A 16,354-nucleotide genomic window follows, 5' to 3' on the forward strand; every position below is an offset into this window, starting at 1 on the left:
TTCTTTTTTCATATATTGAAAGACAATACTTCAGAAATCTGAAATGTCTCCTTTTGTAAATTCCTATATGTGAATAAATCAAATCTAATTATAATATTCATTTTGTATATTTTTACAATATTTGTTAATATTTGAAACATTTAGAATATATGTGATGTATAAAAGGATACTCCTGCTAAACGATTATTCGGATTTTGATAAATCTTTCTGAAGTTTGTTAAGGAAATTATTTAGGATTTTTTGAATTATAGAAATATAGTTTGTAGAAATAAATTGAAAAAATTACAACAAACCGCTTATCATTTTTGACATTGAAAATATTTGAGGCATTGTTTAGCATTGAAAACAAATGGAGACTGTCATATGCCAAACATTTCAATTCACTTAAATTAATTCACTTAATTTAAATTAAAACGTTTTTATAATTAAATACGTTCCGACGTTAAATTTTATGTCATCGGTAGATATACAATTTTGAATCATACAAAAAAGAAAAATTGCAAACTAAACATGAACAAGAATATAAATGATATAAATAAGATTAGAACAATTGTTGTAGTTATTCTTTTCAATTAATTATATTTTTTTCCTTGTTCATGTTTAATTTGTAATTTCTCTTTTTTGGTATCTCTCAAAATTGTAGATCCACTTATGGTGATATAGAATTTACCTTATATAGGAAGGCATGGAATTATATTGAAATCTTGATTTCTTTCTTTACTTGATTGTTATGCCCTCCAAGAAATTATTCATATATATATATATGATGAAATGTTTTTCCATACAAATCATTTGTATTCAAAGAGTTCCAAATGTTATGATCCCAAAACTGTACCTTCAGAAGACCTGTTTATTTTATTCACTTTATTTTAATATTAATTTGGGCTTTTCATGTTTGAGTTTTGTTAACGAAATGTACACTATTTTAAAGGCATTCTTCCACCATCTAAAAAACCTCACACTTTGTATATATATATATATATATATATATATATATATATATATTTTATATGCATAAGTCGTCAGTCTTTTCAATAAAGTTCTTGATTAATTTTATGACTGTATAAAATTTATTGGACAATATTTTTTTCGACCACATACATCCAAGCCATCGTTCGTCATCAGCTAATAAATTATTTTGAAAAATGTTTGACAATTGATTGATGCATGACCTATTATTAAATGGACGCATATTATTTATATATATATATATATATATATATATATATATATACTCGTATATATATATATATATATATATATATATATATATAGAATTATGAACATCACAGTCTATAGCTCCAAAATGGAATATTTTACCCATTCTAGACATTTTATTTTGAAATATTAAATCAATAAATGACATCGCTGTTGCCTGGATTCAAATTTAGCATATGTAACGAATTTCACTAATTAGCGTGCATTGCATTTTATGGCTGTAAGTAACAATCTTTTTTATTGTTAATTATAATAAATAATGAATAATAAATATTAGAATATATCTTACGTTAGTCAGACGGAAGTGTTTCGTATGATTATACGAAATATCTATACGTAGTATATATTTATTTGTCATCATTATATGTATAATATGACCATATCGACAGATATTCTAAAACATTATAAATATGTTAAAAATTTCTGTTAATGGACATATTAACATATAAGGAAAATTAGGTAATTTGATAAAAATTGTTCTCATTCTAAAACTCAATATAAATGATCAAATAACGCCAACTAAAAACCGCCAGAAACTTTATTTTTTTTCAATAAATTTTCGAAGCGAAATTTAGTTTCATACTTTGCATTCATAAATTTATGATGGTTTTGTCAAGTGAAAAATTGGTTTTATTTTATCAGATTTTTGCAATATAACCTTATATATAGGAAATATGAACAGAATGGTATATATGGACAAAATGACACAGTTGTCTTATTTAAAAATTGGCTTGTTTTAGTAACGTTTCCTCGGCTATAGAAAGATATGATCACAATCGTGCCAGATGTTGAGCGTCATTGTCACACTCTTGTCACCATCAGTTCAAACGTGTATCTCGTCTTCAACAGTTTATTTTGGAGTTGTTTTTATCATGTTTTTTTGGGGCTTATTTAGAGTTATTTGTAATTATCTCTATTAAAATCTGGACTTATGCCAGTACTAATGATTTTGATCAATTTTATTGCAATAATCATGTGTTCGATAGGATTTGATTATTTATAATTTTTGTTCACTCTCTCTCTTCTCAAAATGACATACTTATACAGTGGACAAAATGACATAGTACTTTTTTGGGAATACTACAAGGTAGTTCAGTCGATGCCAAAATGAAAATTGAAACCTGTCGAAGATGATTGTCTTTTAACTTCTAAAAACATTCACTGTTGAAAAGGAGAGACTTGCATTTATTGCAAAGTTGGTTACGATGTATGACTTGTTTCTTTTGAGCTCATGCTTCATATGCTGATGTCCCAAAGTTGACCAAACGATTTATTTGTAAACTGCCTTCTTAAAATTTAGCATCTCAGTAAGTCCTTAACCTAATATATCATTTTTTCCGCACTATAAAGACAAAATACTTTTTGTAAGTAGTTGCATTTTACCTTAATAAAATATGCTACTACTCAATTCAAAAACTTGCTACAAAATACCATGCCATTTTGTCCGTACTTCCCCTACACATAACAAAATTACATGATCAAATCACATATAACTTCTGTGTCGAACTGAATCCACGGTTGCAAGTTAGTTCAAATGAAAACTAATAGCATGTCAAAGCCACAACTCTAGACATCATCTGACCTTTGTGTTTCATGATGTATCATCATGATACTCTGACACTGTATACAAATCAGTCATTTGGTACAATATACTGCACATACTCCTAAATAAATTGGTCTAACAATTCATTTCCGATGTTTGTACGAAGTCTACAGAGTGGCATCCTGCTAAATGCTCTGTAATTATGTCTGGTTACGATGTGCTAATTTTTCATATTGAAGCATGCATATTAACAGAGATTTTAAACGTATTTATAATATTTTGCAACATCTGTTTTTAAAACGCAATTAATGCGTTCTTCCTAAATTGCCACTTAAATTGGAAGTATTTAGTCACAAACTATAGTAAATTATCATCTAAAAATTAGGTAACTACCACTTTGTGAAATTTACAGCTGTCGTTACATTCAAAATTAACCAACAAATCCTTTTATTTTTCGTAATATTTTGCCAGCTTAATCTTTAACATAACTCTAAATGTCAAAAATACACAGAAAGGTTTTCAACATTTTAATACCGCGACATAGTAATTTATGTTTCAAAGAGAATATCTTTTATCCTGGTTAATTTACAAACTAGTGACACTATTCTAGATATTTATATTTTTATGATATAGTAAAAGTATACGCGCAAATAAATTCACACATTTAAACTTACATTCACTTCTTTACGAGAATATAAAACATAATGTGAATTATGTAATATATACTTTATATTGTTACAAGGTGAACTACAACGTCGGAAAAAAGAGAAAATTATATCGTGTCAATTTTCTAGGAAATGCCGTGATAGCAAGTATTCTCTATCTTGCCGGTATAGTGATATTTTTCCGCATTAGTGCGCTTGCAATTTTTGTTCTAGATTGGAAAGTTTCCAACGGCGAGAAAATTCTAAGAAAAACACGAAATGACAATAAGCGAACAGCTTGGGAACATTTTTTACAGGGATAACTTACAAAAAAGGTTTGGAAGGAATAGGATGGCATATTTAGAACCAAGCGAATATGAATGGGACAAATTCTGTCTTCTATCTTGTTTCTAGTTGAGATTTTGAAGAAAGATTTTGAATTTGGGGTAATTGATTTAAATTTCTATGTCTAATGCGTCTATAGTTTGAACCTGAAACCTCTGATTCGAAGTCCACTACTTTGGCCAGAGTCTTAACTTTCTTTTTCTTTCTTAAGTTTTTTCAACCAAAATATCTACGTCTATCTATTTAGCCCTTTTTAACCACGACGATGCTATGATGGGCTTAATAAATAGACGTAGATGTTTTGGTTAAGAAAACTTGAGAAAGTTAAGACTCTGGCTAAAGTAGTGTCCGAATTCGAATCAGAGGTTTTAGGTTCAAAACTATATAGATAGCAATAAGTTTTCGCTGAAAATAACCTGGAATTGCTGCACCAATTGAAAATTCATCGGTAGTACAAAAATTGTGATAATAAATTCATCACATAGAGATAGAAAAACCGTTTGGGTTGCCATAAAAACCACGTCGTTTAAAAAGTCTTGGACTTGTTAAGTTCTGATTATGATTCTATTAAAAATATATACAGTCAACATTCCGATAACTCGATACTTTGGGAACGCATACTATGCGGAGCTAAATTTTTTACAGCCTTCCTATAACGCGGTACTCCTACAACGCGCTGTTTATTCATAAGTCCTACCTATGAATTTTTCTAGTAATTACATAATTTGGAAGCCTATAATATATAGGTTGCATGATCAATTATTTTAGGCCATTTTTACTTCCAGAAATGCCAGTTCATATCAAAACTGTGCACGACATTGGTTTTAGTAGTGTCAGACTTCTTTCACAGGAAGTTAGTCTTTCTAAAAACAATTTTGCTTGAAATGTTTTTGTTGGAAGGCAGTTGTTTTAGTTCAGCTTTGATTTAATTTTGTATCATACCCTTATATAATCTTCAATTCAAGGAACAATAATTTGTATTTTTAATATTAATTTTAAATGAACTCTTCAATTCAGTAAAAATAATTTATGATTTGACACATCTCTAGTATTTATTGGTCTCCATATAACGCGGTATAAAATGCTGTGATTTGTACTGAGTGAGTCTTCGACAAGTTTCTTATACCACGGTTTTCTTACAACGCTTTTCGCAGAACGCACTACCGATTATTAATCGGGATTGTACGTTAGATCTGAGTTTTTTATATCACGGTTTATTTATACAGTACACGTTATCGGAGGGCTGACTGTATATAAGATAATCTCGTATCTATCTATAAATGTGAGTTATGTAAAATATCAACATGAATATCATGAAAAATGTACAAGTAAATAATACGGCTGCAAATTCTATTAACACAAGGCAAATAAAAATAAACGAAAAAATTCTCAATATGGTCTATCTAAACAACTTTTACAAAACGTGTTATGTCTGCACATAATCTATTATCTATATATTTGTCTTGGCACAATTTACTTGGCTCTATTATATCCAAATGTTCACCAACTGCGCAACGTCGAGCATATTAGCCAAATAAGAAAATAGATACGGCCATATCGATATCGGCATGTTTGTTTTCGAATCGCTCTCTTCACTAATTTGTTTCTAATGTTACATCAAATTAATGAATTCAGATTATGAATAAAACATAAAAACAATGATAAGACTACTATGTAAAAACTCATTAATTACATTTGGTTTTAATTGACCGTTCACGAATAATTTAATATAATTGATTTTATGTTATGTTTGAAAATGAAACATGATACGTTATGGCAATACTTGGAAAATTGATATTTTCTATTAACGATTTTCAATAAATTGTTTTTTATTAATATAATGGTAATTTTATTAATCAAATATTGAACCTGGGACCTCAGAACAGTTCCCATAGCTCTAACCACTTGCCCACAGACAAGCATATTTACATCATATGGAGTTATTTTTCCGGTCGATTTTACTTTTTATTTAAGTTTTTCACACTAAGGGATAAATTTTATGATGAATTTTTATTATATTCCAAAGCGATTCTGATACTGAATAATGTCCCTATAAAAAGTGTAATACAATTTATATGACTAATAAATTTTGCGAACAAAAAAGAACATTATAGGAATAGTAATATAATAATAGTAGTAATCAGTAGTCAATAGATGATAAAATACTGATGAGCAATAAATACTGTATGTATAAGATATGAGCAAAATTAGACTTTTTAACTTCCCATAGGGTAAGTTATAGTAATCACACAAAAATCAAAAATGACGATTTTTATATATCTTTACGTCTCAAAGGTTTCTGGACATTTTGGCATATTTTAGAAAAAATGGACGTATGTGTCGCGTGTATGTGGTACACATGTATGTATGTGCAAATACAAATAAGTCAACGATTTCGGGACTAAGACAACCGATTTGAATAATTCAAAAAAAACATTCGATTCGTATTGATGGGGAGACGTGCTGACTAGTTTTTGGCAAACGCAGGTCTAGCCGTTTCGGATATCCAATGAAAAAGTAAACTAGTGGTGTATGGCACCTTGACCTAAGGCAAATTGATCGAACTTTCCGTACCATAATAAAATATTGGAAAAATAAAATTTAGTAAAAAATTTTTTTTGAAAATTAAAAAAAAATAAAAATAAAAAAGCAATCGTTTCGTCAACACAAGTAGAAAATTTTTGAATGATTTAAATGGATGCTTAGTTCTCTCAAAAACTGTCATTTTTTATATTTAGCCCCGTATCTCCATAAAAGTTAGACCTGTCTTTAATAAAATCTAATCACCACTTCTTCCCATCATTACGAATTGAATATTGGATCATTCAAATCGGATATTCTGTACCATACATACATACAAATTGTATCCATATATACATATACACACACATCCATTTTTTCCGAAGTATGCCTAAATGTTCAGAAATCTTAAAAACGTGAAGATAAGCAACAATTTTCAATTTCGATGTTTGGACGATTACAATAATTTACTCTAAGGAAAGTTAAAAAAAAGCTATTTGGCGATGAAAAACGATTAGACATATGCACATAAAATTATCAGATATTTAATGGAGTTTTGAAAATAAGTAGAAATTTTGATTGCATTTCTATAGATTTCGTACCAATGATAAGAGCTATTTTTACCTGGAAACATATTGCTATCTATATCTTCAAGTGAAAACCGATATCACTAATGCTTGACAATAGGCTGTCCAAGGTATTGAACCCAGGATCTTTTAACTCCGTTGCTCTAGCCACTTCATTACGAGCGAGATCAATGAAAAAAATCGATATATGTTAAATTAAAAAATTAACTAATAATTTTTACTTTTGAAAAATTGTGGTATGACAACGATTTGTTTATAAAATGTATTCATTTTTCAATTTCCGTTATATAATCTGTGAATCCCTGGATGTGCTTATGACAAGTCTAAACATCCAACAGCAATCTATTAATCATCGTGTTATGAATTTAATTAACGTTATAGTGTTTGTTTTTATGACATATCATTTTCAGTACAGTACTGACACATCCAATTCCCGCATGATCTGTAGTTCGTCACGTTTTATGTGACAGTGACGTCATGCGATTCACGTGTATTCTATGTGATCCGATTATAATATTTATATTAGGTACAAGGTCTTCTAGTCGAGTACAGTTGAAAGTACAGTACACTTATACACAGCTGTTTAATAATCGTATTTAATTATAACGAAAAAGCAAGGGCGGCAAACCCGGTGTCACGCGGGGGCCGTAATGGTAAAGGTCACGTGGTAAAACGTCTCGAGGGATTTTTTCTTTTAGTTGATCAGCGATCAGAACTTAAGGGTTCTATGAGCTGTTGTGATAATTTACTGAACTGACTATGTTGGTTGCCAAACAGATGGCAACCCAAACAATAGTATCATTTCCATGTGATCAATTTTATGATCACAATTTCTGTAATAGGGATGATTTTTTTTATTGATGCAGCAATGCTTATGGAAACATATCTATATCTATATTTCCAAGTCTCAGAACTGCTTGACATCAGGCTGCTCGAGGCGGTTATGCAACCTGAGACTTCTGATTCAAATCCCATAGGTCTAACAACTTACCCATGGGCGAATAATAAAATTCTTTATATCATTTATAAATTCTAATATTTTTCCAGTTTTATCAACGATATTTATTGTCCCTCTGACCGAACCTTGTTTTTTCTACTTTTCATCATTATTATTAGTATAAATAAACAATAATAATGGGTAATACTGCCCTAGAGCAAATCCGTGAGCTGAGTTGAACTCCAACTCGATTCAGGGAAGAATAATGTGAGCGATTTTCCATTGCCATTACACACCGCAGTGTCCGAAATAAGATATTTTCAATTGGAAACAAATTTTTTATGTTAATTTTCAAGTGAGAATAGACATCGCTACTGCATGATATCAGATTATCCAGAGCGAGAGTTCGAATTCACGACCTCGTGCACACGAGGCGGTGCGCTTAATTATTACGCCACGGAACACTAGTATCTTATTGTTTTTATTATAAAGATGATTTTTGTTCGACTTTGTAACAGTGGTGCTTTATTCCACTTCTTAAGTTCATCTGTTTAAAACAGTATCAATATTTTTCCTTTATTCTAAAAGGAACATAAGACCTTTCATGGCTATTATTCAAATCTAAATCAGTTTACAAAAACAAATATAATTTATAATATCTACATATGCGTATATTTTATAATAGCTACTCGTTATCTGAATGAAAAACAATGTTATCGTTTATCTCATTATTGAAGGAATTTGTGAAATTCCAATTTTGTTAAGTGATGTTCGACGCCACCAACTCGAAAGCAAAAGCACGTGTCAATATTATTGAGAGATATTTGCATTTTTCGACGGAAACTATATGTTTACATATTTTCTAATCACAAAACATATGTGTAAAGGCAAGGTTATTGAGACATTCTAATGTAGTATCAATGACAAGAACATTTTTACAATTAATACCATATGCATAATAAATAAAAGCAAATCTTCAATGCCGTTTTATCGATTTTTTCAATAATGTATGAAATGATCAGACAAGGCAACTGATTAAAGTATACTGAATTTAGGTAGTCTATGAAAATCACATTTGTTATCATTTTATTATCGTGGCCTAAATCTGCAGACTTTTAATAATTATATAATTCTTCTATTTATTTAATTAATACCTAAATGTCAATGAATTTATAGATCAAATGCAATACTAATTAATCATTAATTCGCATTCTAGTAATTGGATGTACACGTTCCTATAATAGAACCAATTCAAGGTCCTCGGCATTACATAAACCGACAAACTCAACTACTATCTTTAATTAGATAACTTTGATAAATGTTTTATAAAAGCATCACGAATAATAAAATATTAAATTGAAACATTAGCAAATCAATTTATGTCCACTTATAATTGATGTAAATTACTTAAAATATCATATCAATAAGTAAACTACCCAATATTTTCCATTGCCAACTTGATGTTTTAAATTGTGCCAGTTGTCACCAACCCTTGTCCTATTACAAAACGCCGAAAATAATCATTTCTACGCATTTGGCAGGGATTTATGTGTTCAGTGCAAATTTTTAACAAGTTTGGCAAAGCCCGTGCCATCAATTAAAAATGCACCCATGAAAATTCTATGAGTTATTTGCCAAATGTCAGATTAAAACCGACGAAATGCTTTGGCATTTCCGATATTTTTGTCTAATATTAAAACAAAATGCATAACTGATGCAAGTTGTGGTAGATGGATTTAGTACATAGAAAATATACACATGATATGAGTTCAATGTTACGATATTAAAATAGTTTCTAACAAAATCACTGTTTTGGAAAGTATCTCGGTATGTTCAATGAAATCAAATAAAACTTTCAAACAATTTTCATGAAACTGCATATAAATAGATAATGTTTAACCGGCTGTGCAGCTACGCAGATTTTGGCTTAAGGAAACCAGATTTAGGCATTTAGCATAACAGGGCTGGGAATATTTCTAAAATAAAGTCATAGTCAATTTTTAGCAAATTAAAATTTTATAATACTACATTAATAATAATCACCAACGTAGTCAGTATACATATTTTACTATTGGCTATCTAATCTAGATGCCAACTTTGAAAAAAAAAATTTGGTGGCATGAATATGTAATTCAATCTATTTTTAAACCATAATTCTGAGATCAAGTTAACAATATTCATAAGAATAAATAATTCTATATAAATTTGATTGTATGTTATATCGATGACCATGTGTTCTACCTGTTTACTAAACGTTGAGAATTAAACATACTAAAAAAACGGAATATTTTCTTCGTCTTTGTGATTCCAAATATTTTCCGATATTCACCGCTCACCATTTCTTCAGACTTGCTAGTTCTAAGCCCGAAGGCAGGTCCTTGGTGTGCGAGCACCAGATATTAAGGATTCCCTTTCCCTTGTTTATTATCATTTGAAATGATATAAGGGGTTTGGTAGTAGGGTTTAGGTATGGGTTGGAGGTCCGATTGTTGGTAGATCCACAGTCCTAGTTAGTGGTTACCGTAGTAGATTTCTTTATACGATATGGTAATAATGTCCGTCCAACCCTTTCCTGGCGCCTTGGGTCGAGCAGTAGGAATAATATTTGATTGACTGGTTTGATAATAGCTCTCTTCAGAATAATGGGTCCTTTCAATAAGGTATTTGCTGGAAGAGACAAACTTCTGGTTTCCAATAAAAATCCACTTGTAGTATTAAACACTGTATTTATTTCTTTTAATTATCAGACATAATCTCCACTTATGATATATAAGACTACTCTAGACTAGACATTAAGACTCACTAGTTTATACAAATAATTTTGACTCATTATATATTGTATTGGACGTGACAAATTCGGGATGGCGTGCTTCCGCGTTCATGCGAAGATCTTGGACTTTAATTAACATTGAAAAATAAATTCATATTTTTATTAAAAACACGTACGATCATGTTATTACAGAACACATTATTCACATTTCCAAACATTTTCATTCTCCTTTCGCGTAAGTCGTCTATCAACTGGATTCGTTTTTTGTAGTCCTTTCAGTCATTTTATTTTACCTTCAACGACGATGAAGGACTTCTTTGCAAATTATATGTCCGATCCAGTTTCTTTTTCTTTTCATGATCGTGCTCAGTAGAGTTCTTCGTTTTCTACTCTGGTCAGCACTTATCTAACCACTTTATCCTCTCCATTCGTCTCTGGCACCACAATTTAGAACTCAGAGTTTTTGTCGGCCTTTTCTAGAGACTACGTTTCTGATCAAAACATAGCACTTTATTAGCTTCTTCCGCAAGTCGAAACTCATTATCAAACCAACCATATACGTATAATATATCTGACTTTTGTTCTCTTTTACCTGCAGAGCGTGAAAAACCAAGGTTTTTGTCGTTGAGCGTGTCGGCGCTCCCGTGCGCTCGAGCGGCGGCGCGTGTCGTCGACGATGCAGCAGGATCGGAGAATGTCACCTATAAACATGCCTCGGCGGTGTCGGCCCATTTGCTGTGCCAGGAGGAGGACAGGCAGGAGAACGGTTATGTACCAACCGTTGGCCGCTGGGGTAGCGAATGGCCGAGTTGACTCGCAACGGGTTAGTATCAGTCATTAGATTATAATAACTACTATTCTCGATGGCCTAAAGACCATATTACCTTTTTCTTGAATTTACTACACTTTAAAAGTTAAGTATCCTCTTTTTATTACATTCACAATATATTATAACATCGATTGACTATCAAAGTTTAAACTACAGCATCTTTGACAATTTTTAACTCAGATAAAAAAAACATCACTCATCAAATGCGATAACACAGGCCAACAAAAACAATTTTTTTTTTGTGCATCAAATGTTAGAGCTGATTCTTATAGTATTTTTTGCGCTGATTTCAAATCTGCAAACCATTTTTTGTATCAGCTCTAGTTTTTTAGATACAAAGAAGTTGCCGAAACCAGGTCCATTCGAGGTCGTCACGAAAAAGAACTTTTCACAGTGTCAACTAATGTCCCAACTAAGGCCGAATGGGTCTTGTAAGTTTGTATGTACGAGTAGACATATCTCATTAAAATAACATTCGGAATTGTATTACTCTTTTATACTTTCGTTCCTTATATTAGGTGGCGCAACTAAGTTCTCTCTGTTTGTCAGTATATGGCTCTATCAGTAAGGGTTGGTCGATTTTGACAAATCGAAAACGTCTTGAAGCAAGCTTAGAGTAAGTAAACGAACTGCTGCGACACATAATTGATTTCGTTTGTGCATTATATACTTCTGGTTAAGTGAATATGTCCAATTTTATGCCAAACAATCGTTATTTGCGGAGAGTGTTGAGTTTCGTCTTCCATTCAAAAAAAACGGCAGCTCAAGTGCATCGAGATCTACGGAAATGTTGCTATGTAAATGAGCGAAACAACATGCCGTGAAGGGTTTTGTCGCTTCAAAATTGGTGATTTTAATGTTGACGACCACCCTCGTGAAGGAAGGCCAAAACCTTCAAAAACGCTAAATTGAAGGCCTTGTTCGAAGAGGATTCGTGCCAATCTCAAGAAGATCTTACTTCAGAATTAGGAGTTACCCATCAAGCCATTTCCAAACTATTGCATGCGTTGGGGATAATTTAAAAGCAAGAAACTTCGGTTCCTTGTGAGTTGAAGCCAAGAGACGTTGAGCGTCGTTTTTTCGCCTGTAAACAACTGCTCCAGCGGCGAGAAAAGAAGAGGTTCTTCATCACATCGTGACAGGTGATTAAAAATGAATACATTACAGCAATCCAAAGAGGAGAAAATCTCGGCCGAATATTCACTGCGAAGGTTATGCTCTACATATGGTGGGACCAGGTCGGTGTTATTTGTTATGAGCTGTTGAAACCAAGTGAAACCATCACTGGAGAACTGTATCGAACTCAATTGATGCAATTTTTTTATAATAAAGTTACATTTTCATTGAAAAAACAGCGAGAACTTAGTTGCGCACCTAATATCGTAAAATATATCATATATATCGTATCTTGAAAACTAAAGCTCATAGAAAAAAACAATGTCATTTTTGAAATCAGCGCCCCAAATATACTTAAAAACAGTATTATAATCGTTTGCACAATTTTCTTTGTTGACCTGTGTAATTATTCAACCTATTTCATTTATTTTTTATTCCCTTAGGCGAATCGGAAGAACCAAGAAATCAGGCAGGCATTGCGTCGGATGAACCAGTGAAGTTGACTCTCGCGGATAATAATGCCGACGAATGCCTATCGACGCGAAACCTTGCAAAAGGCGAATGTCGTCTAGATGTCGATTCAGAGACACCCTTTTCATCACCGGATGTTTGGAAAGATTTGATTCTACATCAGAGTTTTTTCGACGAAGACGACTGCCTCAAGACGAAGCGTTGGAAACCAAGACTCTTGTTAGAAGAAATTTCCGCTTTTGATGTGGAACAGCTCAAAAATGTTGCAGCGGATGACAAGAGATCGATATTGCCATCAAGAGATTTAAAACAGGATTTTGATCATTCTAAGAACATATGCACATCAGATTTAGATGATAGTAAAATTAATGATGTAAACCGAGATTTAGCTGAACTACAAGATCTGCCTTTTTTCGATTTCAACACCAAAATTAATTCAGATGTAGATTTTTTCCTATCGTTGCCGGAACTTGATACAAATATTGAAAACAGTAGTTTTGACTTTGAACAAAGCAAAAAGCCAGAAGGTAAAAGTTACGAATATGAAGAAAAAAAAGCGTTAGAACAAAATTTCAAATCACAGAACGAAGCAAGTTTTTCAGAAGATCAATTGAAATTAGTACCATATGTAGAAATACCAATCAATAAGCAGATTACATCAAAAATATCAAATGTTAAATTGAACTTTTCTTTGAAAAATATCGATGAACTAACTATTGATTTGCCACAAATCATATCGCAAACATTTGGAAATGTGCAGAAAACTGCAAATCTTATACCAGAAAAAGACGAAACAACAATTTCAGATAAACAACAAAATTTTGCTAATGAAGATTTGTATGATCCAGAGAAGTTTGACCAAATGCCAGGTCCTTGGCCCGTTGACCTACCATTGCCTATGCCTTGTTGGGGAAGAGAAACTGATGCAAAGTTAGATTTTTCATCAGTAATAGAATATGAGGCATTTGCCAGCAGAGTAGAAATGACGGAACAGAGATTATTGGAAGAGACCAACTATGATACTGTAGATAACTTTTTACAATTCAGCCAGGAATATAGAAAAATGAGGTACATATCCAAATTATATACGTAATCATCAATAATTATTTTTATTCAATGCACTAATAAAACATTCTACAGGGATGCTTCCGGAACAAATTATGACCTGGATAAATTCTTCCGTGCTTATACACCACCAGTGTCGAAACAACATCATACTTGCGTGAGTCTAGCCATGGAACTGTTGAACAGATTGAAGCCGTTACACCAAGCTTATTCGAAACTGTCTGAGGCTGCATATTTGGTTAGTATATTAGATAATTATAAGAATTAAGTATCAAAAGCTTGTTGCTATATAGATATTATTGAAATATTCTTATAGGTGAGTTGCGAAGAAGCCGTCGGCACCACGGATGCGTCTCGCTATATACAAAATTCTCCCGACCCATCCAGGGCTCCAGGCGGCGCCTTAGAAAAAGAACACGTTATGGTTGCTATTCGTATTTGCATAAATGGAAGAAAAGGTGTAGTCCTTTGTGATCCAGGATATCACGTCGCAAGAGTAGTGACAGTAATGGCTGATGAAAAATATCCACATACGGGTAAAGAACGCCTTTGGATTTAAGTTACAACAAATATTGTATAAACACAAATCTATTTAAAATTATCTTATTTGCAGGTTGGTTTACACAATGTGATGAAGGGCCAGGTGGAAGCAAACGCGAATATTGCTATGCTTATAGCACTCAATCTTCTCATTATGTTGAATGGCATGAACGACAACACAGAACTATTAAAGAAGGTAAATTGGAAGAAATATCTCATTACAGAGAGTCCATTCGTAAAAACATATAAAAACAATATAATTTGTGGTAACTTTAGTCTGGTATACTTATTATCATTCCTTATTTTTTACAGGAGGAACAACTACAAATCTAGTGGTATCTCTAGTATATGTGCATAAACCTTATTATACTGCAGTGGATGTGACAGTAAGGCGTAATTTAGTATACAACTTCCGTTCATTACTGGCACGTGATACCAAAGGTCAAGTTTTAGCTGGATTATATTTCCTGGTTTCCGCTACAGATTGCCCGGAATTTACATTATTCTATGAGCAAGCATCAATTAAAAGAAAAACAAAGTACAAGTTTTCGCAGTTTACAAATCCAGAAGAGGTGAGAAGGAGAGATAATTGTAACATCAAGATCAAAACTATTTCAATACATAAATGCATTTATTTTTGCAATATAAAAATGATCATATGCTTATTTCATCACAGATACCAGAGCAACTTCAACATCAGATCAATGAGTGCAGTTCACAATTAAGAATGTCTAGTTCAGAGCTAACAAAGCTGCTATCGTCATTATCAAGCATATTGAGCGATCAATCATATATCCAACAGCTTCTCGATATCAACGATACCATCACTGAGATGTCAGAAGTTGAAAATTGAAAGTCATCAACAAATGCCATGTCATCAAAGAATGGCACGTCATAAATAATTTTATTAAATTCTTTTTAAAATTTATGTATTATTAAATTGTAATGTCTAATGCTTCATATTAGTATTAAGTTTTCAAATTTTTATGTTTTTTTTTGTATTGTATTAATAGTTTACTTATTTTTCTTATTTTGATATACCTGGTAATTTGTAACTTATAAAGAAGCTTAAGCTCGTATAAAACTATCTTTATATTTATCAATGCTTATGTATTTTAAAACAAAAATAAAATGCTTTGAAAGGAACATGTGTATGTTGTAAATGTTTTATGAACAAAATTAAACTTTTCTTAAACATGCAAGTCTGAATCTGAAGATATCATGTGCCTTTGTAGAATTATTTAGATCTTATTTATCTAAGTATAAAAATATTAATTCTAAATAGATAATCTTAATACCACTGCCAAACAAACTCAATAGTTTTTTGAACTTTGTTCAACTATTGTAGTAAAAAAAGAACCATATTGAAATAAAAATCATTTCACAGTAAATTAGCGTAACCACAAGGACAAAAATATTGTGTTAAAAAAAAATTCATGCAAGAACTAAATTCGAATAAAACACAAGGGTCACATTTAAATATTTATAATATCATAATTTACAGTTATGCACATGCCAAAAACATTGACAAAGAATGTTTTTTGCCATGGCCTCATGTACACAATTCATATATATTATATATATATACATAAACATATACAAATGCATATATATATATATATATATATATATATATATACATATAAATTTGAATTATATTTATGTATATATAAATTACAATTTGAGTCAATTCTCTGTAATTTCGATTTTCACTTGCACAAATATTTAGAAAATCCCTTCAATATAAAAAAAAACATTGCTTAATTTTA

The 16,354-nt window shown here is 31.4% G+C and overlaps 1 protein-coding gene across 1 annotated transcript; it reads left to right on the top strand.

The window, feature by feature from the left end:
- The first annotated feature begins 12,545 nt into the window (after positions 1–12,545).
- Positions 12,546–15,728, top strand: LOC113374720. The gene is made up of 7 exons (XM_026614693.1): positions 12,546–12,621; positions 12,953–14,048; positions 14,121–14,283; positions 14,362–14,581; positions 14,659–14,781; positions 14,898–15,157; positions 15,262–15,728. Exons 1-7 carry the CDS (start codon positions 12,546–12,548, stop codon positions 15,436–15,438), a joined length of 2,115 nt encoding a protein of 704 aa, XP_026470478.1. The 3' UTR covers positions 15,439–15,728.
- The last annotated feature ends 626 nt before the right edge of the window (positions 15,729–16,354 follow it).

This window comes from Ctenocephalides felis, unplaced genomic scaffold (genome assembly GCF_003426905.1).
Source record: "Ctenocephalides felis isolate EL2017-DRISC unplaced genomic scaffold, ASM342690v1 CF-g0.4_SCAFFOLD_01886, whole genome shotgun sequence".
Classification (NCBI taxonomy): domain Eukaryota; kingdom Metazoa; phylum Arthropoda; class Insecta; order Siphonaptera; family Pulicidae; genus Ctenocephalides; species Ctenocephalides felis.

Excerpts from the sequence above, each read along its gene's own strand:
- LOC113374720 (XM_026614693.1), top strand. The coding sequence starts at position 12,546 with ATGAATACATTACAGCAATCCAAAGAGGAGAAAATCTCGGCCGAATAT. Across the intron at positions 14,049-14,120 it reads CAGGAATATAGAAAAATGAG|GGATGCTTCCGGAACAAATT; the intron begins GTACATATCCAA and ends AACATTCTACAG. Across the intron at positions 14,284-14,361 it reads TGTCTGAGGCTGCATATTTG|GTGAGTTGCGAAGAAGCCGT; the intron begins GTTAGTATATTA and ends ATATTCTTATAG.